Genomic DNA, 23,379 nt, shown 5'->3' with positions numbered 1-23,379 from the left:
GTCTCCCACATGCCAGCCCTTAGTCTGTGACCACTGTACTATCTGCTTCCTATTTGCAGGTAAACTCAACGTCATATTCATGAAATTTCTGTTAACTAACAAACTGACGGTTGTATGCGTTCACTGAACCAAGATTATGAAAATAAAACACAACTTTTCAATCTAAAACTTAATCTGAACAGATATAGTGCCGAAACCTTTCAGAATTCTTCACTTTCTGCTGTCGAAAAACGAATGTCCTCCATGTTTTTTGTGCACGTGAGCAATGTCTTTTTGTTGTTATGTCACAGGGTATGAATAGCTCAGCTGTGTGGCCAAGGCTATTCGTACCAGGGGTGTAAATAGACACTCCGTATATATATATATATATATATATATATATATATATATATAATAAAGGCTAGATGTCTCGTCCGCACTGCTGGCAAACGGAGGTCGACGTCCGCACTTCGCGGCCATCTTGCCACACTCAGCTCGCTAACTCATAACATTGTGTTTCAATGGTGCACTGTAATGACAGGTAGTGACCTGAAGGTGTCATTGTTATAGCCTGGGGGTATTGTTCTGCTTTTAGTAGAAGAGATATATACAGTGGATGTATGTGGTAAAAGTTAAGTTTTATAAACTGAACACTGAGGACCTCACCTGTGTAAGACGAGTCCAGATTATAGTTACGTTAATAATGTTTGTAAGAAACCAAACCGTTTGTAAATCCGTCAAGATTTCAGCAAGATAAGAGTATTTGTCTTTGTGCAGATCACTCACCTTACATCAGGTACCACAGAGCCCACCAGATAGCTTGCCTGTGACAAGATGGCCGCCGGTGATGCCGTTAGAGACTCCGCCATAAGACATCTAGCCTTTATTATATATATATCTATGGTTGACACTACACTGCCAGTATCCTATTCATGTTGTAATGGGGGGAATCGTGTGTGTACCTTGAAGAGATGCTGGCACAGGTCCTTCTGGTTTAAGTGACGAACCGATGCTGAAACACATCCCACCATAGAGAGTGATACTATCACACTCTTTAGGGATGGTTGGGCCACAAACCTGAAAGACAGAGAAAAAGTCAGAAAAAGCAAGGAAACATTCATGTTAAGAGGACAGAAAGTGTTGGCAGGAAGAAATACTGAGAGGATGGGTGACCTACTACTGTCTTTGTTGATGCCTCTGTCTTGCTCATGGAAAGGCCAAGTGACATGTTTAATCCATATGGAGGAACTGTTTGAGATTAATACATTTGTTATTTATCTGATTTAGATACATACAATTACTGTATGTAATGTATACTCAATTAGGCTAATGTAGAGTAAAGCAATTGCAAAGAGTGTAAGAGGCATGATGAGTTTATTATGTCTATGACACCTGAGAATGAATACTTAGACGGTTGAAGGACATATTAAATGAGAAAAGTTGTATTATGGGTTTGGGTTATTCAAGTACACCAAGTAAATGGTGTGACTAGTCACAGGCGTGCCTCACACATAAAATATATTGATCAACATATTGCTGTTAATTAGGTACATACTGTATACATACCATTTATTTGTAGTGGTGAACAGGAGCTGTCTGAGACCTGGCATTCGTAAACCTGTCCTCTCCTATCCACACCATTGCTATGGTGCTGCTCTAGAGGGGCACTCACCAACAGACTATAAGGAAAGGAGTTTAATATCAAAATAAAGATGATTGGGCCAAATTTGATTGGTGGGAACAGTGCAAAGTCTTAACTCTTACTAAAGCTAGTTTAATAGCAAAATGAATCTGCTAATTTAACCCTTGTAAAACCTTTACCACAAACACTCAGCCCAGCTCATGATAGTGGTGGGTCATGCACAAGAACTTTGCTTGTTGATATTGTTGTGCCTTTGTCGGAGCATTAAACAATTAGAGAGTGGAGATCATGTTAATTTGAACTTTATTTCACTAATGACATAAGTCACTCTACATACAATCTGCATGGGAGGGCATATAAAAAGAGCGCGAAAACAAGGAATGCAGTCCCCCTTTTATAGTTTTATAGTGTCTTCATACCGTGATGCAGTGTCCTGGATCACTCTGTAGCCAAAGCCGTCTGCTGGTTGGTGGATGTGTCTCCAAGAAGTAGACTCAATGTTGAAACATGCCACTATTTGAAACACTGATGAGAAACAGTTTTGAATTTAAAACATATTGAACTTTGAAAAAAATGTCATAGGCAAGGGGTGTACCAAATAAAAAATATATATAATGATAAAAATAAATATTGTGTCTAGCACTGTGGCAGCATATGCTGTGAAATGTAAGGATGCTCTGGGGTCCTGTATGTTAAGCTGTTGTGCTGGATCTTGCAGTCCCAAAAGTGTTGGTAGTGTCATTAGTTATCTAAACAAAAAAACTTTTTGGCAGAAAAATAAACCATGCTTCAAAATTGTGAAAAAATGGAAGATTAATCCCATGAATGCTCTGTATGTTCATATAAAACAGCATTTTCTGAACAATATCACCATAATTTCACCAAGAAACCATGCTCCATGCTTCATAATTCATAATGATATACCCACTATACCTACTACGAAACGTAATGTACTCAAATTTACCTTAAATTACCCCTGAAAACATACCAAAACCTTAAGTGGCCCTTAATTTGTTAAACAGGCCCTTAATTTTTATCTTAAATGCCATTTTAAGGTGTGACCCCTTAATTTACATTTATAATTAAGATAATTTAAGTATATCTTAATTTCATTTTAAGGTGTTAATTCAGAGATTCCTTGATTAAGGGGGGAAATTAAAGGGAAATCGAAAAAGTAAGGGGGAAATTCAGTAGGCCTTTCTCCTTAACACTTCTTATGGGATGTGCATTTTTAGGCTTTTTCTCCCGAAATTGCACTGTGCCTACTTCAGTTCCCACCTAGTTTGGCCTACCATCAAATGCTTGACCTCTTTAGAAAGCTGAGACCCTTTAGTTTCTTAGGAAACAATCCGAATAGCTGTATGACATACTGGCATAGAGCTACAGAGGCTAGAATATTGTTTTTTATTTCGGCCGGATAACAAGCATTGACCACATTTCAGCCCTCTAGGTCACTTGATATGACTTAGAAACACAACTGAGCCCTAGCACCAGGGGGGTATTCCAGAAAGGAGGTTTAACAAACACTGAGATAAAACTTAACCTCTGGGTTGTCTGAACCTGTGGCGACTAAACCCGAGCTGTCAGTTCCAAAACACCGGTTACCAATTAGTTCAATCAACCCTGTGTTAACCTAGAGTTGTGCGCGTTCACAGCAAACTTATAAAGGCATCATCTATTGAGAGTCAAAACCATGAGTGAAACAGATGAAATGAAGAGCACCATATTTTTCAGAAGCGGAGTATAGCAAGTTTTCTTTGAGGCTTACGAGGAGGAGAGAACTGTAATGTTAATAACAAAAAAGACCTTGCTTGGCAGAGAATAGCCTAACTGACTGTGTAAAAAAGTTTAGGATAGCCTGTTAATGTAAATAGACACTCTGTTAAATAATTCAGTGGACATTACGTATTGACTGCTTTGAATGATACTTAACTAGCCTACCTTGTCACAGATTGAGTGGGCCATAGACTCTTTGAGAATCCCAAATGTAATTTTCTATTTTAACGTGGGTTCTGCAGCTGTGGGCCAAGTTAACTTTGCTTGTGCATCAGCATCGATATCAGGGTAGAGAGGTAGTGAGTGTCGGAAGGCATGGTATCCTCTATCCCCCAGTAGCCTACCTATCAAGTTGTCCTGTAATTGCGCATATAACATTAAGTTATAGCCTACACATTAATTAGTCTGTAGTGGATCTGATAATATTATAGATAGATGGATAGATATATTACTTTATTCATTCCCAAAGGGAATTTATGGTGTTACAGCAGCAATTAATAATATATAGGTATATAGATGGAGGAAGAAGGTATAGATTTACAGTAGGTGGCGTGCGTAGGGTGGTGTAGACTGCCACTAAAACACTGTGAAATAGACTTGTTATGTTGTTTTTTATATGTTGTTGTCCCAGGCATATGTGGTTTTACCAACCGGAACGGGTGGGAGGTTGTGCTTAGTAGGCCGTCGTATGCAAACACACAGTGCAGGGGCATGGGACGAAGAGACCCCAGAAGAGTTTCACAGTTTTCTGTGACATTGACATGGGACTTCACTTCCCTCCCTAATATCCATTGCTACTGGGGAACCAAGTCCCTGAAGGGATCAGGGAGCGTTAAACAAATGAGAAATACTTATTGTGTACACTTTTTCTCCATTGACATTGCCGTTGTCAGTAGTTTCTTATTATTTCAAGTAGGGCTGCACGATATATCTAAATTCTATCGTTATCGCGATATCAACATTTGTGATGGACATACTGCAAAGATTACTCAATTTTCGATAAATTTCGATACATTTTCTGTGCCGTGCGCATTCCATACAGTCTATGGTGTATTCACATTCTGAATGTCAACATATTTTACCAAACCGATGCTGTCATGCTGCCCTAGAAGCCCGTCCCCTACCAGTTTAGGTGTGTGATGTTTTAGGTGTTGAGGCGGGAGCTAATGTCGTGATGGCTGAAGATAGTGAGTCGAGCGAGGTAGGTTACACTTGGGTGAAGAGGAATTGGTGACTAAAAGGAAAAGCATGTCTGTTCTATGGAAATATTTTGGTTTTATTAAGGATGACGTGTTACAAACACAGCGCCAAATGCGTCCTTCTCCACTGTGTTAAAATAAACAATTTTTTTCGTTATCGTTATAGCATCAGAATATATTTGTCTTTCACTGTAAGGCTTTCATGTATTTCAAGTATTTCATGATTTGCATTTAGCAAAAGCCCCAGACAGCAGCAGAGAGGTAATCAGGATTAGTTATTTGTAAAAGTTGTTTAGCCTACTTCGTTGGACTGTGCGATCGCAACCCCTTACTTTCACTTTCCGCTGCACTCGGCATGCCGGTAGCCTAATAACGTGGGATGCGCAGCGTATGAGGTTGGAGAAAAACATGAGGTGGAGAAAAACATGAAATATTTAAATATCGCAAGTTATATCGTTATCGCAGTACTCAATAATGTTATCGCATATCGCATGTTTTCCTAATATCGTGCAGTCCTAATTTTAAGTTTGGCAATGCAGAATCTGGTGTTGAACCCAGGTTTGGTAGCTACAGCCAGAAAGACTTTGGCGAAAATCTATCACAACAGCTGGCAGGCATTTCCGTCACAATTTCAGCCTCGCCTTCAGCTGCTCCAACTACTACTGTCGTCTTTTCATCAAGTACATATTCCTATACAGCAGGAGCCAAAGAAAAATACATAATTACACTAAAGTAGCTTGTATGGCCTGGAGTTTAGCGGTAGGTGACTGTTTGCTGTCAGATTTGGCATTCTACAGAAGGGGATGCGTTTTGTTATGAGTCATAGGTCTTCTGTGTTTAACCTTCAGGTTCCCCACCCCACCTTTCCCTATCCTCCTCTGTGTGTGTGTGTGTGTGAGTTTGTGTGTATATGTGTGTATGTATTCTCAACAGGCTTGTTCTATGTAATCCACTTTCAAATGTTTAGAACACATTGATCACAAGTGATGTTGAAGTTGATTGTATTCCTAGCTTTTCATAAATAATACATTTTATAGATGTATATCATTTTCATATTACACTAATTTATATAAGGAAGTTGTATCTGTTGAATCAAATGTATTCTATGTCTCTATTCAGAATTGATCTTCAATAAATATACAGTATACTTACTTCCTGTATTACTGGTAAGGTACATGTTTTTCTTTTATATATCATTATTATTGACTGTAGCATTTGCTAATATACAAATAAATGGTTTATTTTTATGGACCAAATAAATCTAAACCATTGTGTCTGACTTCATTATTAGTTTTTATGCATACTTTTATGTTTTTGGTGAGAAAGAGAATGTGAATTCTGTCAACATTCTAAATCCCGTTTCCTGCATTTTTTTACTCTGATCACTAAATTTATCATAACTTTTGAAAGGTTCATGATATTCCAATTCAGTCTTTTTTATTAAATAGCCCAGAACTTGCTGAACATGTCATACACTCTATATCTTTCTCTATCTTGTATATAAATATGATGAAAATTCATTTTTATGTGAATGAAATTCAATTTTAACGAATTTCGGTATAGATTTGGAGAGGATTTTCAAAGACTGTTACCATACATTACCATATGTATTTTACATAATTTGATAGGACTGACCCTTCTGATTACAATGGTATGTATATCCTATTGATGGTATGTATTATACTCAAGAAATAAGGTTTTTTGTGTAAGGAGGTCTGGGCGTAGATTTAGGGTGGGACGCTCATGACTAGTCCTAACCAATATTTTAAGATGACAAAATTGTCCGCACCAATATTTTAGCGAACTCATTAAGTGCTGCTGATCATTCCGACAGCCAGCACGACAGAACAAGAAACGTCGTCATTTGATTGGCTGAAAACCCGAGGGGGAGGGGGAAGGGTTATCTGACACGCATGCTGCACACACATAGAGCTGCACAGTCCCGCCCACAGCCGATGCCGGATGTAAAAATCCAATGCAATTTCTCCATTGACAATTGCGGTGTAAGCCATAAAAACTTAACTGCACGTGGTAGACTTAAAACCAGCTACGGTTGTACTAAGCGATTGTATATGCTCCTATAGACACCAAGAGTTCATGGGGCACTAACCTTATTTTGAGATAAATGCCTTTTATTTGCGATCTCTTGGATAAGTACTTCATTACCCACAATCCTGAACAATCCCACAATCCCACAGTGATGCCTCTGATTGGTGGAAAGGCCGTTATGGTCATAGTTTGAAACTTTCTCAGCGAAAGATATTGACAAAAACGGCGGAGTCTTTTAAAATCTTAATGTGATTAAAAACTTTCTTGACGAATATTGGTACTTGTATCAACAAGGATTGGGGTTTATACATCACACGAACTTAGTCAGGGCCAATACACTATACAATAGACCACTGTAAATGTTAGTTTAAACACTCAAACTTTTCAGGTAGCACTAGCCGACAGGCTAACCTTTAGCATTTACGACATTGTATGTCATTACATAATGCAGCTTACATTAGCCTACATGCTGCAACACAGGTATGAAATATATGTTTTAGTGAGTGTCCAAAGGGGTGAAAGCCACTTTAAATCGGGTCACATTATTGACTGTTTTGTGTCCGAGAGTCAGTTTGTGGGTTTTGTAAGGGCCAGCATGAGTTGTGGTGTGGTTAGTTAAGCAGGGAGGTTGGTAACTGCTAGCAGTGCTAGTTAACATTAGCTAGGCTACTGTAGCCTTCATACTGTACGATTCATATCAATCATTAACCTAGGAATACTTCGTGCATTTAATGAACATTTTGTGTAATAATTCACGGCAAATTAATAAACTAAATATAGTGGTCCAAGAGCAGCCCATGCACCAGTCCATGCATCAGCCCAACTGAGCAGTGATGACAGCATAGGATGAGTCAGGTAGAAGCTAACGTTACGATGCACTGCCGATAACGTTAACCGCTTTCACACACACGATATAAAATACACGATGATAAATATAAAATTCAATATCAAAACACTATTATTTACACGATTACTCCTGAAATAACTGCTATTAACTGCACATTCACTATATAAAAATCACTGTTTGAAGGAAAGGGTTCACGTGCTGACGCCTGTTGGAAATAATTTCGCGCTGATTCGTGCATTTCTTATATATTATTCAGTGAGGCGCGGTGGTTTATGGGATGAGTAGTTCCTTCGCTCGGAAATGAAAATATGTACACAGTCTTATACCTTTGACTTTTTTTGGATTTTCTCTTCGTTTTTTTACTCGAAATGATATGTTGTATGCTTATGAGTTATGCCGTAGCTGGTTAGCCTAAGACATGCTGTAAAACTTTTTAGATACGGATTTTTCCAAACGTCAATGGGACAAATGAATGGGAATCTTACATCCGGCACCTAACCGCGTTTTGGCTGTGGGCGGGACTGTGCAGCTCTATTGCTTTATTATGACCGCCGCGCAGCGAAGCATATAGGTTTAGTCAGATTTTTTTTTTTTTTCTTTTTTTTTTTTTTTTTTCCGCATGTCCAAATTTCCGTCAATGATTCCCGGGACACTGAAAGACCGGGGTAGACGAAACTTGGTGGGCATGTAACCCCATATGGATAGCATGGAACCATCGTTTTTCGTTTTGATCTGTAGCCCCCCCGCTGGACTGCACCCCCCGAAAGGAGGGTAGGGCAGACACAGTTTTCTGTGAATATCTCGAGAACCGTAAGGTTTAGGAGGACCATTTTTTTTGTATGTTGATCTCAAGGGGCCATGTCAACCCATTCCATAACCACTCATTTCATGTATAGCGCCACCTAGTTAAACACAAAAAAGTAAAAATGAGGTGTTGTAATCGCAGGTATCTGTGACCTAACTTAGTCAGAACTGCACGAAATTGGAAGTGTAGGATCATTATGACACCCTCTGAATGCACGCCAAGTTTCATGGAATTCTGTTCATGGGGGGCCACACAATAAATTAATTTATGTTACTATACACCAACTGGCCTGTAGGTGGCCGGAGACAGTTTTCTGTGAATATCTCGAGAACCGTAGGGCCTAGGAGGTCCACCTTTTTTTTGTATGTTGATCTCAAGGGGCCATGTCAACCCATCCCATTACCACTTATTTCATGTATAGCGCCACCTAGTTAAAAAATTAAAAAGCAAAAAATTAGGTGTTTTCATCACAATATCTCTGGCTGACATGGTCAAAACTGCACGAAATTGAAAGTGTAGGATCATTATGACACCCTCCGAATGCATGCCAAGTTTTGTGTACTTTCGTTCATGGGGGGCCTTACAATAAAACAATTTATGTGTACATTTAGTGACGTACACCAACAAGGATTCCCGGGACACTGAAAGACCGGGGTACACAAAACTTGGTGGGCATGTACCCCCACATGGATAGCATGGAACCGTCATTTTTCGTTTTGATCTGTAGCCTCCCCGCTGGACTGGACCCCCCGAAAGGAGGGTAGGCCAGACACAGTTCTCTGTGAATATCTTGAGAACTGTAGGGCCTAGGATGACCATTTTTTTCCGTATATTTGCCTCCAGGGGTCATGTTAACCCATTTCATGTGCACACATGTGCACAAACAGATACACACACACACACACACACACACAGTAATCATACGTATGACACATACTCACACAGTAGACATATGTACGCTTCCATGCACAGACACATACGCAGGCACACACACAAGCACGCACACACACACACACTCACACACACACACACACACACACATAACATAAACATAACACAAACAATCAAGAATTTCTCAGAATTATGAACAGGCAAGATGGAGGTGGGGTTGTATAAAATGAATTTTACATGTGAAATCTAGAGCCCGACCGATTTATCGGCGAGCCGATATTATCGGCTGATATTAGGCATTTTCCAAACTATCGGTATCGGCATTTATAATGGCCGATAAATGACTATTTTAAAAATAAAATAAAAACGGACGAAACACCCTTCAACCATGTCATGAGTGTTGGCGTTGTATAGTTTGTCCACCAGAGGGCACTCTACACCGTACCTGCTGGCAACACTCGTTTATAACGCGCCACACATCCTGCAACCTGCTGATCCAGCCAGAGTCGGGCAGAGAGAACCAGTTATCCGCGAGTGAGATCATCAGTTAAGTGTGTTCATGGTGATTTGGTATAACAATTGAAAAGAACATCCCCATCAGTTCTCTTAACTCAAGTAAGCATGACAAAATTCGTGAAAACAATGTCCAGTTTTGCTGCTGTTAAATAAGCCGAGTGAAGCGGAATTAGCTAGTAATTAAGTTACGTTGTTACAGTGTAGTTGACTGTCTGTCCTTTTAACTTTTGACAATGTGACTGAATATGACTGTATTTCTTTAATAGCGTGACAGTTATAGCAGTGAGACGTATCATCTCTCCCCGGCCTGTTATTTTGAAAGCGTATGTCTTGCAATTTGCAGTATGACGTTATCCATTGCTAAATTATGGCTCATCATAGACTAGCTAACCACAAAGCTAGCTAATGCCATGAATATCAGTGGAATACCGCTAACGTTAACATTAATGAGCTTGGAAACCACAACGAACTTATTCTGCCTAAATAAAGTTATGATTACTGTATTTATAACTAGTATATCTGTAGTTACAGTCCCTGCATTGTAAAATGTAAGTTAGACGTGCGAGGAGTGAACATTTAGACATAGAGAAAAAGTATCAAACGTAGCGTGCATAAAAGTTAGCTTTTCTTTTAAACGTGTATGAAATCCAATGACGCCAAGTGTGCGTTTCAGACTGTCGTTCAGCCGCAGCATTAACAAGTTACATAATGGATTTAGATCACTAAATAGTAGGTTTTAGAAGGCAGGCAGCAACTGATGATTAAAAAAAAAATGGTTTGATGTAGCTTGATGGAAATAATTTTAAAAGTGCAGGTAAAGGGATAAGCAAGCTGACATTGTAATTATAAGGTAGCTTATAAGGCAATAGGGACTAATTATTACACACGCAAACATTTAGGAGTGACCTTTATCTTGTTTAATGATAATACAAATGAAGATGATAGTAATAATGTCATCATTATTTTCTGTAATTAAGTCTTAGTTCAAAGTTATATTTATGAAGCTTACCAAGTCTTTTAATACTGGTAACTTTGATTTGGTTGTTGTTGTTATTGTGTTTTTGTTCAAAAGACTAAGTTTAATATCTTAAGTTTCTATTTTTATACAATTTTATTTATCAGAACTTTAATATATTTCGATGTTCCACTGTGACAATATTATTTAAAAATAAACTTGCATTATCATATTATTTTAGTCAATACTCATAAATAACTACAAATAACTAATGTTAGTGAAATCTGTTAATGTTTTGTTTCGAGTTTCTGAAAAAAAATATATATATCGGCCGATATATCGGAATATCGGGTTTTTAAATCAACAAATATTTGTATCGGTATCAGCCTTCAAAATCCTTTATCGGTCGGGCTCTAGTGAAATCTATGAACTAATCATGTTTTGGTACTTGTTGTCTAGCAGATACCAGTGAGAATTGAGTGTGGATAATGCAATTTAGTGAGACAGTTAGAATCATATAGGCCTTTCAGCGTGATTTCTTTTTGTGGAAAAAATGTGCTGGACTGGGCGGCGGTCATATTTTGTACCGCTCTGCGGTACATCTAGTTCTTGCACTGGTAGTCAAGCGAGCGGGTGTGTCAACGACAACGGTAAGTTACCAGGGCTGGCTGTCTGTCAATACATAGGGCTACCCCATAAAAGGCCAGAGTGAAACATTTTGATATTCCCTTTTCCCTTCAGCATACATACAAACCCATTTTTGTGGTGTGTAGATCAGCTATGCCACCCAAGAAGAAGAAAGGGGACATACGAAGCTTTTTCATAAAGCAGAGTGTAAGTAAGGAAAATAACTAGCCACACAAGCTAGCAGTGGTAGTGACCAGGCTTTCAAATTATGCAGATTCTATTATGTGGAAAAATAGTATTAACTGTTTTTCGTTTCTATTCTGTTTATGTTATGTATTTCTGAGTGTAGCCTACACAATGCAGAGAAATAAAAGGGAGACCCAAATTCGTTTAAAGGGCTGTCATTGCATTGCTATGACACATGCTGTAAAAACGTGTTGGCAATGTGAATAAGTTAACACTGTTGGTTATTCAAATATAATGAATCATTATTTGATGAATAATATCCAAATAACACCATCATATACAATATGGTAGGAGGGTTAAACTCGCTAGCCAAAGGATAGGCTACAAAATGAATGAACCACTTTGTATGCAGGAAAGACAGCATCAAACCACTACAGATGGATAGATAGATAGATAGATACTTTATTGATCCCCAGGGGAAATTCAAGATGGCAGGTTGAGGAAACAGCATCAGGGCTTCAGGTGAGGTTCTAATTATTAGCCTATGTCAAATCGTCAATTGTCAGCAGCATTGCTGTACAATATAATGAGATGGAGTAGATTCACTTCTGTATTGTGATATGCTGTATTGCCAACAGTCTGAAATAATAAAGGAAATCGCCATTAAGGCACTGGTATCTTACAGCAAAAGAATTCCAATTACAGTTAAGCAAATACAAATATAATTTAGAGTCGCATAAATTCATAGATATATTCAATCCTAAACTATGGTGCATTTCCATACTCAGTAACATAAATAAAATACTATATGACTATATGATATATATGACTATATAATCTGGGCAAATGTAAGATATGCTTAGCTTCTGTTATCTGAGAAACAAAATTGGCATCTAGTGGTCAAACATTTATTTAAGTTTAAACAATTGTTTTTGTCTGCACATATTTCTCTCCAGTCGGAGATGCTAGTTTAACTTTAGAGTACTATAAATAATGAAAGAGGCTATTGTCTATTAAGGCGCGGGCACGAAAGGGTTAATGTTGGTGGGAGATTCCAGAAAAAACATCAATTCACTTCATCTTTGAGTCCATACAAACACTCATACCAAATTTCAGGCATGTAAGTCAAGGCATTTTTGAGATATCGCGCTCAGAGTATTCATGGACTTGACCTTTGACCTCCAACATCAACTCACTTCATCTTTGAGTCCATACAAACACTTGTACCAAATTTGATGCATATGCATCAAGCCGTTCTGGAGATATAATGCGCAAAGCATGAGATATGGCTGTGACTTTTATTTTGACACACGGGAAACACTTAAACAGGATGTGTAGTTTTAGGGAGCGCCAGATTGTATGCATTAGAAGCTGAGACAGTTGAATTCACAGGTGACACCCGTGCCAGTGTTCTGATTAGCCCGGGAACTACTCTGGGAGCTTAACGAGCGCAGCTGGCTTTAGGCCATTATGACATCACAGCCATTCAAGACTATGGGGGGAAAATGAGCTTAACATTTTTAAACCCCTATTTCTCAAAAAGTATAATCTGAAATAAAAATAAAAATCTGAAATAATAACTCTCTTGCCCCACTCCAGACTTTCAGAACGGTTATTTCAACATGTCTGTACGTTAAGCGGTTAGAGTCGTATTCATTCTTAAAAAGGTAAAAAGAAAAGGTTGTAATAAGAAGAAGCTAGGAGATTTCAAGATAGTGGATTCCATCCACTATAACTATGAAATAATCGCGAGACAGGCCTTCTTGTCCAACATCCTGTGCCTGACCTCACCTCTGAATGAATGGGCAAACGATTTGACAAATACTCTAAAACCTTGTGAAAACCCTTCTCAAAAGAGTGAAAGCTGTTCCTGCTGCAAAGGAGGGAACATCTCCATATTAAAAATCCGGCAAGTTCACATACATTTCCGCTTCTTGAGGTCACCAAGTACTGTCGGTACGGAAAAAAAAACAATCTTTTTTACCTACCTCGAGTTGCTATTGCAGCCAGGCAGCTACAGGGCTACACTCTGGGGGCATGTACATGGGAGCTCACGGACCTGCCTCCAGAGTGAAGCGGTGCAGCTGCCTGGCTGCGTTAGAAGCTGGCAGTAGCAACTCCAGCTAGGTGAAACTTAATTTTGTTCAGGTTTTTTTCATACCGACACAATTGATGTGAAAACTTGCCAGATTTATCCTTTAATATCTGTGGATTTAGAATGGGATTTCATTGAAGTTCCTGTGGGTGTAATAGCAGGCGATCCAACACGTTTGTCCATACAGTGTACATGATATGATCTTATATGACTGTATGATCTTACTTTTTCCTTTTAGAAAAAAAAAAACACATTCATACCCATGGTTAGGCCATCCCACACCACACAGGGCAAAATAATGATTACAAAATCAGCTATGGGTGATAGTCTGGAACTAACTGTAGTCTGCAATTTGATGATTTGTTCCACAGTGATTTTATTAAAGGAAGGGACAGTAAGTTCATAAATGTGAAGCAATCACTGTATGGGTCGAGAAAGAAAAAAGATGTTCTTTGCATCATCTGGAGTTGTATTAAAAATAGTATAGGGTATCGACCAGCGGTTCCTTTTTTCATATCAGTTTATCTTGGTTTCACTTCCTCTCAGTGAGGCATGTCTCAAAACCTAGTGTTGTGCCTGAATTCGTTCATTGAACGATAGGTCATGAACTCGTTCATATTTTGGGCGAATGTGAACTGTATTGCTGCCTGATGAATGTTACCCTGAACTCGTTCATTCTGGTGTCTGTGAACGGCACCCCCTCTCAGTTTAACTTCATTCAATAGGGTGGCAGATTTCTATAGAGCCTTCCAGTCGAAAACCCGGCTAAAACACACCGTAAACAGGCCTTAATATGTATCGGAAAAAACACCCAATCTGGCAACGCCACCAGTGTTGCACTGCCGCATGCGTCATCAAAACAAAAAGCAGCATGGAGGCAACAGCAGCATGGAGGCAACAGCAGCATGGAGGCGAAAGCAGCATGGAGGCGACAGCAACAAGGAGTCGATGATCATTTAAACAAGTTTTATGACTAGGTTTCTGTGCACTTCAGTCAGGTCCACAGTAAACCTGAAACATTGAACTGAAGTACCCGGCTAGCCTTTCAAGGTATGCAAGGTAAAATATATTTTATTCTCCATGATCCCTTCTTTTTAAAAACACCAATTTGACTTGTCTTTCTAGTTACCACAGGTTACTCTATACAACCACAGGTTGCACAGTGGTAACTCTATATAAAACATATTGATCTCAATGGGGCATTTTGCCCATGTTCAGGGTGGAAAATAAAAAAGAAAGATTTGCAAAAGACAAGTCAAATTGGTGTCTTTAAAAATAAGGGATCATGGAGAGTGAAGAAAACAATATATAAAAAAAATATTTGTATATTCCTACAAGGTGTTAAGGCGCTCTGAAAATGAGAACCAAAATAATTTTTCAGACTTTTGAGGTCTGCTGTTCAGACCCTGAAGGAATTTATGTTCTGTCCATTGGTTTTTGTGAGAGTGTTTCTACTTATCTCAATAAGGGAAATAAAATATGTCTTCTGAAGGCCTAAACAGAGCCCAGCCAAAAACTCCAATAAATATTTGATCAACTTTGAGGGACAGCTATGACCATGCAGGATCATCCAGACCAAATGTGACGATTTTTATACCTACTATTCCTATTTATGTACCAGCATGCACAAATTGAGCCTCCTACATGGTTTAGTTCTTGTGCTTTGGGCTTGTGAACTTTGACAAAAAAAAGAGGCTGAACAAAATCGACACCCCCCTCCCCCTGTAAAACTGGCTGTATCTGGAATACTGGAAAGTATTGATCTTACATAAAAGTCATTTTACAGTGTGTCTCCTGGATAACATAGGTACACCTGGTAATTTTTTCAGAATTTTTTGAGACCTAAGTGTGTGGGCCCTGGTGTGTGGTGTGTGCGAGAGTCCCTGCGAACTTGACGAGTGCAAGGCCCTTTTCACTTACGTGCGATAGCGTACTTTACACGTAACCTTGTCAGTGCATGTTTAATAGTTCAAGGCTAATAAGCTACAAAGGAAAAAAAGGGGAAAAAAACCAAATCTGACTAAACCTATATGACCTTCGCTGCGCGGCGGTCATAATAAAATCATTATTTACAAAACTATATGATAGAAGCATACAGTAAGGCCAGACACATCCCAGGCCAAAGTTGGATGGGTGCAGGGCTGGATCCAGTATGAAAGTATCACTAGAGGATAAGAGATCTGCACACCAGATAGCTCCCGTTCATAATGACACACAATAGAAAATTATTATGACTGCGCGCAGTGAAGCGGCGGTCATATACTGTAGGTCAGGGGTCTCAAACACCCGGCCCGCGGGCCAAATCCGGCCCAATTCCGGCCCGCGACGTATGTCAAAATAATAATGTAATCCGGCCCTTAAGACTTTTTAATTGCGACAAACAACGATACTGATTAAAATAGACGATAGTTCCAAGTACGGTGACAAATCTCATTTGTACTCTGCTCCACTATGTGCTAGACATCCAGAGCTTCATTGAAACCCAAAATCGCTGGCAATATTTGTATTAGCGAGAAACACAAAGACGTGCATTTGTAATGACACGGAAGCGATGCAGGCCATAGTGTTGCATAAATTGAAGCAGAAATTAAGCAGAAATAGGCCTACACCAAATGTTGAAAAACGTTTACGTGTGATGAAGTCTTAGGTAGGTTATGTTATTCACCTATTTTAAATCTGAAGGAGAATATCCTTTTGGAGATTATGATCGATCGGCTATTGAATGGAGGTGCGTCTGCGTGTACGACGGTGTCCACTAAGCAGAGGCGTATCAAGCTTTTTAAAAGTGTGGGGGTTGTGGGATAGGGAAGTGAAACAATCCGGCCAAATTTTAAATAACTCCCTAGGGACGTTGTAAGTATTTTCTGAGAGGAGTGCGGACTATATTGGCAGGTATCCGGGAGTTTCTCCCCCGAAACTTTTTTGAAATTCTGATTGCTAAACAAATACACCATTTTAATGCAGTTTGGGAGGGACAGAACAAGCAGCGCCCCTCATTTGTGTGGCTCATGTGACATGTAGGCCTACATTATCTACCTGCTATCACTTCACTATTTGACACTACCCTACATGGAGACATATCTCATGTTATAAATGAAGAAAACATTTCAGAAATTATGTTTTGTGCATATGGTTAGCAGGCTACAATAAATTGCCTAACAGACAACAGCCTAATTTCGAGGTATCACTGGACTATTAATATAATACCTATGTAGAAATGTAAAGGGCACAGAATAATGACAGAACTGTAAGCTCAAATTCAAAAACGTTTTAAGTCTACCCAAACATATAAAGGGAATATAAATAAATTGTGTTGCATATAGCCAGCTTAATTAATGTCAGTTTGAAGATTATGATTAGCAGTTTCTATGCTGTTTTCAATAATAGTTACAGGTAGCCACGTTGTTGTTTAAACTAGCCCACGTTACCTTTCACTTGCTGCAGGGACGCACACATTGCATGAGCGCTCATAAGCGTTCTTTGAGTTCTACATGCTGGAAGTTCTCAGATGTAGAACTTAAATGTGTCTTGACGCCGCTGTTTGTAAAATCAAAATAAGATGTTCTAAATGGAACGCGATGGTATTTAAGACATTGAGATCTCCAGTAGATGTAGAACGACACACATTGACAGTGAAATGCCGCCGACGTTTGTAAGATCAACTAGAAAAGCATTTCCTGAAGGAAATACAGTGCATGAAAATGCAAAAATATGATGCGTTGATATGGTTACATTATTTGCTTGGTAGATAAGGTTTGATATAGTTGGAATGACTGAACAGTTAAATAGGTTGATAATTGAAATGGTTAAATTATTTAGGCAGATAGTTGACGATAATTAACAGTTGGAATGGCTCCAATGTTTGCTAGCAGTTATGCTAACTATGTTAACAAAGATAATAATATTAACTATGCTAAGTTACTATGCTAACTAGCATGTTAACAATGTTAAAATGTTAACTATGCTAACCATATGACTTAGCTAACCTAGCTAATCATTTAATTAGTTATGCTAACGATGCTAACTAACATGCTAATTATATTAACCATGTGACTTAGCTAACTTCGCTAATCATTTTTAGCAGTTATGCTAAATATGCTAACTAGCATGCTAACATGTTCGCATACTAACTATGCTAACCATGTGTCTTAGCTAACTTAGCTAATCATTTTTAGTAGTTATGCTAACTATGCTAACTAGCATGTTAGCATGCTAACCATGCTACTTAGTTAACTTAGCTAATCATTTTTAGCAGTTTTGTTAAAAATGCTAACTAGCATGCTAACATGCTAACTATGCTAACCATGTTACTTAGCTAACTAGCTACAGTGGGTAGGAGTCATAGTTGATGACAAGTAACAGTTACAATGGCTGAACAGTTAAAAAGTTCAGTAGTTTAAAGGGTTAAATTGTTTAACAGTGAAAGATTGTAGTGAGGACTTTTATTTTGAAACAGTTTTTGGCAGAGGAAGCAGTTGAATAGGGTGTGTAGTCTTAATAGGGCCAGTTTGTATGCTTAAAGCCTGAGACTGGCAGTTGATGCAGGTGGTAGATGAGGTTTAATAGTTGGAATGACTGAACTAGGTAGATGAGGTTTAATATAGTTGGAATGACTGAACTAGGTAGATGAGGTTTAATATAGTTGGAATGACTGAACGGTTAAATAGGTGGATAGTGTAAAAGGTTAAATTATTTGCTAGGTAGATGAGGTTTAATATAGTTGGAATGACTGAACTAGGTAGATGAGGTTTAATATAGTTGGACTGACTGAACAGTCAAATAGGTGGATGGTGTAAAAGGTTAGCCTGAGAAACTTGATAGGGTGCAGGTGGCCTGGCCACCTGGCCTAGGATTCTAATTGCTTAACGGCAGTCTTAATAGAGCCATATTGTATGCTTAAAGCCTGAGACAGAGTATATAGTTTAAAAGTTAAATGTAGATAGTGTAATGGATGTTGATAGACAGAAAGTTGAATGGATGTTGATAGGCAGATTGTTTAATGGATGTTGATAGTTTAATGGGTGGATGAGTGAATGGTTTGAAGAGGATGAATGGATAGAAAGTTGGATGAAATGTGTCTTATATCCTTGTAGAATGTAGAAACACAGAGAGAGTTGGTCTAGTTCAGTAGAAAGCAGTTGATACAGGTGCAATCAGTTGAACTGATTCTTTGATGGGGCCTAGATGAGCAGCTGGAAGATGATACAGGTGCAAATCAAGTTAATTAGTCCATTGTGATGTCATCAGCCCATGTTAAGTCTATGGGGAAATTTTGAGTAGTTTTTAACTAATAGTTTAAAAAGTATAAAAGTTACAAAGCTGAAAAATACATAGCCCACATGTCCTAAGTAAGACCTACGCAACATAGTTTGAATGAAGTTTCTACGTTAAACGGTTGAAGCTGCATTAACTGCGTTAGAAGAAGACGAATAACTAGAAAAGCATTTCCTGAAGGAAATACAGTGCATGAAAATGCAAAAATATGATGCGTTCATATGGTTAAATTATTTGCTTGGTAGATAAGGTTTAATATAGTTGGAATGACTAAACAGTTAAATAGGTTGATAATTGAAATGGTTAAATTATTTAGGCAGATAGTTGATGATAACTAACAGTTGGAATGGCTCCAATATTTTCTAGTAGTTATGCTTACTATGTTAACAAAGATAATAATGCTAACCAAGTTACTATGCTAACTAGCATGCTACCAATGTTAAAATGTTAACTATGCTAATCATATGACTTAGCTAACCTAGCTAATCATTTTTATTAGTTATGATAACTATGCTAATTAGCATGCTAACTATGCTAACTTAGCTAATCATTTTTAGCAGTTTTGCTAAAAATGCTAACTAGCATGTTAACATGCTAGCATGCTAATTATGCTAACCATGTGACTTAGCTAACTTAGCTAATAATTTTTAGCAGTTTTGCAAAAAATGCTAACTAGCATGCTAATATGTTAGCATGCTAACTATGCTAACCATGTGACTTAGCTAACTTAGCTAATCATTTTTAGCAGTTTTGTAAAAAATGCTAACTAGCATGCTAACATGTTAGCATGCTAACTATGCTAACCATGTGACTTAGCTAATCATTTTTAGCAGTTTTGCTAAAAATGCTAACTAGCATGCTAACATGCTAGCATGCTAATATGCTAGTATGCTAACTATGCTAACCATGCTAACTAGCTACAGTGGGTAGGAGTCATAGTTGATGACAAGTAACAGTTACAATGGCTGAACAGTTAAAAAGTTCAGTAGTTTAAAGGGTTAAATTGTTTAACAGTGAAATATTGTAGTGAGGACTTTTATTTTGAAACAGTTTCTGGCAGAGGAAGCAGTTGAACAGGATGTGTAGTCTTAATAGGGCCAGTTTGTATGCTTAAAGCCTGAGAATGGCAGTTGAAACAGGTGGCCCGAACACCTGCCATAGGATTCAAATGGTTAAATGATTTGCTAGGTAGATGAGGTTTAATATAGTTGGAATGACAACTAGGTAGATGAGGTTTAATATAGTTGGAATGACTGAACTAGGTAGATGAGGTTTAATATAGTTGGAATGACTGAACGGTTAAATAGGTGGATAGTGTAAAAGGTTAAATTATTTGCTAGGTAGATGAGGTTTAATATAGTTGGAATGACTGAACTAGGTAGATGAGGTTTAATATAGTTGGACTGACTGAACAGTCAAATAGCTGGATAGTTTAAAAGGTTAGCCTGAGAAACTGATAGGGTGCAGGTGGCCTGGCCACCTGGCCTAGGATTCTAATTGCTTAACGGCAGTCTTAATAGAGCCATATTGTATGCTTAAAGCCTGAGACAGAGTATATAGTTTAAAAGTTAAATGTAGATAGTGTAATAGATGTTGATAGACAGAAAGTTGAATGGATGTTGATAGGCAGATTGTTTAATGGATGTTGATGGATAGTTTAATTTGTGGATGAGTGAATGGTTTGAAGAGGATGAATGGATAGAAAGTTGGATGAAATGTGTCTTATATCCTTGTAGAATGTAGAGACACAGAGAGAGTTGGTCTAGTTCAGTAGAAAGCAGTTGATACAGGTGCAATCAGTTGAACTGATTCTTTGATGGGGCCTAGATGAGCAGCTGGAAGAAGATACAGGTGCAAATCAAGTTAATTAGTCCATTGTGATGTCATCAGCCCATGTTAAGTCTATGGGGATTTTATAAAAGTTAATAATTAATAGTTTAAAAAGTATAAAAGTTACAAAGATGAAAAATACAAAGCCTACATGTCCTAAGTAAGACCTACGTAACATAGTTTGAATGAAGTTTCTACGTTAAATGGTTGAAGCTGCATTAGCTACGTTAGAAGAAGAATAATAAGAATAAGAAGACTTGGAAGAACAATATAGTGCATTTTCATGCACTATAATAAGAACTAGAAAAGCATTTCCTGAAGGAAATACAGTGCATGAAAATGCAAAAATATGATGAGTTCATATGGTTAAATTATTTGCTTGGTAGATAAGGTTTACTATAGTTGGAATGACTGAACAGTTAAATAGGTTGATAATTGAAATGGTTAAATTATTTAGGCAGATAGTTGATGATAACTAACAATTGGAATGGCTCCAATGTTTGCTAGTAGTTATGCTAACTATGTTAAAGATAATAATGTTAACCAAGTAACTACGCTAACTAGCATGCTAATAATATTAAAATGTTAACTATGTTAACCATATGACTTAGCTAACCTAGCTAATAATTTGTATTAGTTATGATAACTATGCTAATTAGCATGCTAACATGTTAATTATGTTAACCATGTGACTTAGCTAACTTCGCTAATCATTTTTAATAGTAATGCTAACTAGAATGCTAACATGCTAGCATGCTAACTATGCTAACCATGTGACTTAGCTAACTTAGCTAATAATTTTTAGCAGTTTTATAAAAAATGCTAACTAGCATGCTAACATGTTAGCATGCTAACTATGCTAACCATGTGACTTAGCTAACTTAGCTAATCATTTTTAGCAGTTTTGCAAAAAATGCTAACTAGCATGCTAACATGTTAGCATGCTAACTATGCTAACCATGTGACTTAGCTAACTTAGCTAATCATTTTTAGTAGTTTTGTTAAAAATGCTAACTAGTATGCTAACATGCTAACATGCTAACTACAGTGGGTAGGAGTCATAGTTGATGACAAGTAACAGTTACAATGGCTGAACAGTTAAAAAGTTCAGTAGTTTAAAGGGTTAAATTGTTTAACAGTGAAATATTGTAGTGAGGACTTTTATTTTGGAACAGTTTTTGGCAGAGGAAGCAGTTGAACAGGATGTGTAGTCTTAATAGGGCCAGTTTGTATGCTTAAAGCCTGAGACTGGCAGTTGAAACAGGTGGCCCGAACACCTGCCATAGGATTCTAATTGCTTAACGGCAGTCTTAATAGAGCCATATTGTATGCTTAAAGCCTGAGACAGAGTATATAGTTTAAAAGTTAAATGTAGATAGTGTAATGGATGTTGATAGACAGAAAGTTGAATGGATGTTGATAGGCAGATTGTTTAATGGATGTTGATGGATAGTTTAATGGGTGGATGAGTGAATGGTTTGAAGAGGATGAATGGATAGAAAGTTGGATGAAATGTGTCTTATATCCTTGTAGAATGGAGAGACAGAGAGAGTTGGTCTAGTTCAGTAGAAAGCAGTTGATACAGGTGCAATCAGTTGAACTGATTCTTTGATGGGGCCTAGATGAGCAGCTGGAAGATGATACCAGGTGCAAATCAAGTTAATTAGTCCATTGTGATGTCATCAGCCCATGTTAAGTCTATGGGGAAATTTTGAGCAGTTTTTAATTAATAGTTTAAAAAGTATAAAAGTTACAAAGATGAAAAATACAAAGCCCACATGTCATAAGTAAGACCTACGCAACGCAGTTTGAATGAAGTTTCTACGTTAAACGGTTGAAGCTGCATTAACTGCGTTAGAAGAAGAAGAATAAGAAGAAGAAGAAGAAGAAGAAGAAGCCTAGGAAGAACAGTAGAGTGCATTTTCATGCACTCTAATAAGAAGAAGAAGAAGAAGAAGAAGCCTAGGAAGAACAGTACAGTGCATTTTCATGCACTGTAATAAGATCAAATAAGATGTTCTAAATGGAACGCGATGTAAGCTGTTCAGATATTTTCCAAGCGTCTTGGAGACGTATATGTGCTGGCCTGGCTGGGCTATGTCTATATAGTTGATGACACCAAATTAATAAGAAGGCTATTTCTAATTGGGGAAACTTTTAGCCTATCTTTCTTTCAGTCCGCTGTTCCATACCATTCAATCTTGCTGCAAATTATCAGACGTGAAGCACCAGGCATAACTTAATTTTGCGGCTACGTGGACCAGTAAGCTAATTGTTGAGGAGGCCCATAGTTTGAGAAAAGCTGCAGATCATAGACAGAGAATAATGAGAACAGTAGCCAAGGGCCTTGGTGCGCGCACCCCCGATTTCACTTTGACTCGTGCATTTCTACATTGTGACAAAAACTGTCAGACAGACAGTGAATTTTGGTTTACTAATAATGTGGTAACAATTATCATTTCAATTCTACCTCAAATCTGATCACTGCAGACTTTATAATGCAGACTCAAGCAGCCTTGAAAGACGCACACTTTGAATTCGATCAGAGCGGCTCAGGTTATTCGCTGACGCTAACTTGATGTGATTGGCTGGATGACCGTTCAATCAAATCAACAGACCTTTTTGTGTCTCTCTGTGTGTGCGTTATCAGAGCCCACCCTTATTAGACATACGGTTCCAACTCTTTACGTGAGCGTTTATTTCCATAT

At 38.0% G+C, this 23,379-nt stretch overlaps 2 protein-coding genes across 2 annotated transcripts in view; one reads left to right on the top strand and one right to left on the bottom strand.

Moving 5' to 3' along the window:
• The window catches only part of grnb (granulin b), a 269,480-nt gene that overhangs the window by 196,414 nt on the left and 49,687 nt on the right, over positions 1–23,379 (top strand). The gene's annotated exons all lie outside the window — the stretch shown is intronic.
• The window catches only part of LOC143102285 (integrin alpha-M-like), a 90,133-nt gene that overhangs the window by 63,106 nt on the left and 3,648 nt on the right, over positions 1–23,379 (bottom strand). The window contains exons 2-5 of the mRNA XM_076265777.1: positions 2,041–2,146; positions 1,546–1,658; positions 1,157–1,227; positions 942–1,056 (exon numbers count right to left, since the gene is read on the bottom strand). Of these exons, the coding sequence (XP_076121892.1) occupies positions 942–1,056; positions 1,157–1,227; positions 1,546–1,658; positions 2,041–2,146 (405 nt within the window). The remainder of the gene's footprint in view (positions 1–941; positions 1,057–1,156; positions 1,228–1,545; positions 1,659–2,040; positions 2,147–23,379) is intronic.

Source organism: Alosa pseudoharengus, unplaced genomic scaffold, assembly GCF_046254945.1.
Source record: "Alosa pseudoharengus isolate Yale_2024_CS ecotype anadromous, Long Island Sound unplaced genomic scaffold, YU_APseudo_1.1 YU_APseudo_1.1_scf_4, whole genome shotgun sequence".
In the NCBI taxonomy this organism is placed as follows: domain Eukaryota; kingdom Metazoa; phylum Chordata; class Actinopteri; order Clupeiformes; family Clupeidae; genus Alosa; species Alosa pseudoharengus.
The sequence above is the reverse complement of the archived record's forward strand: the minus strand, read 5'-3'. Positions and strand labels throughout refer to the sequence as shown.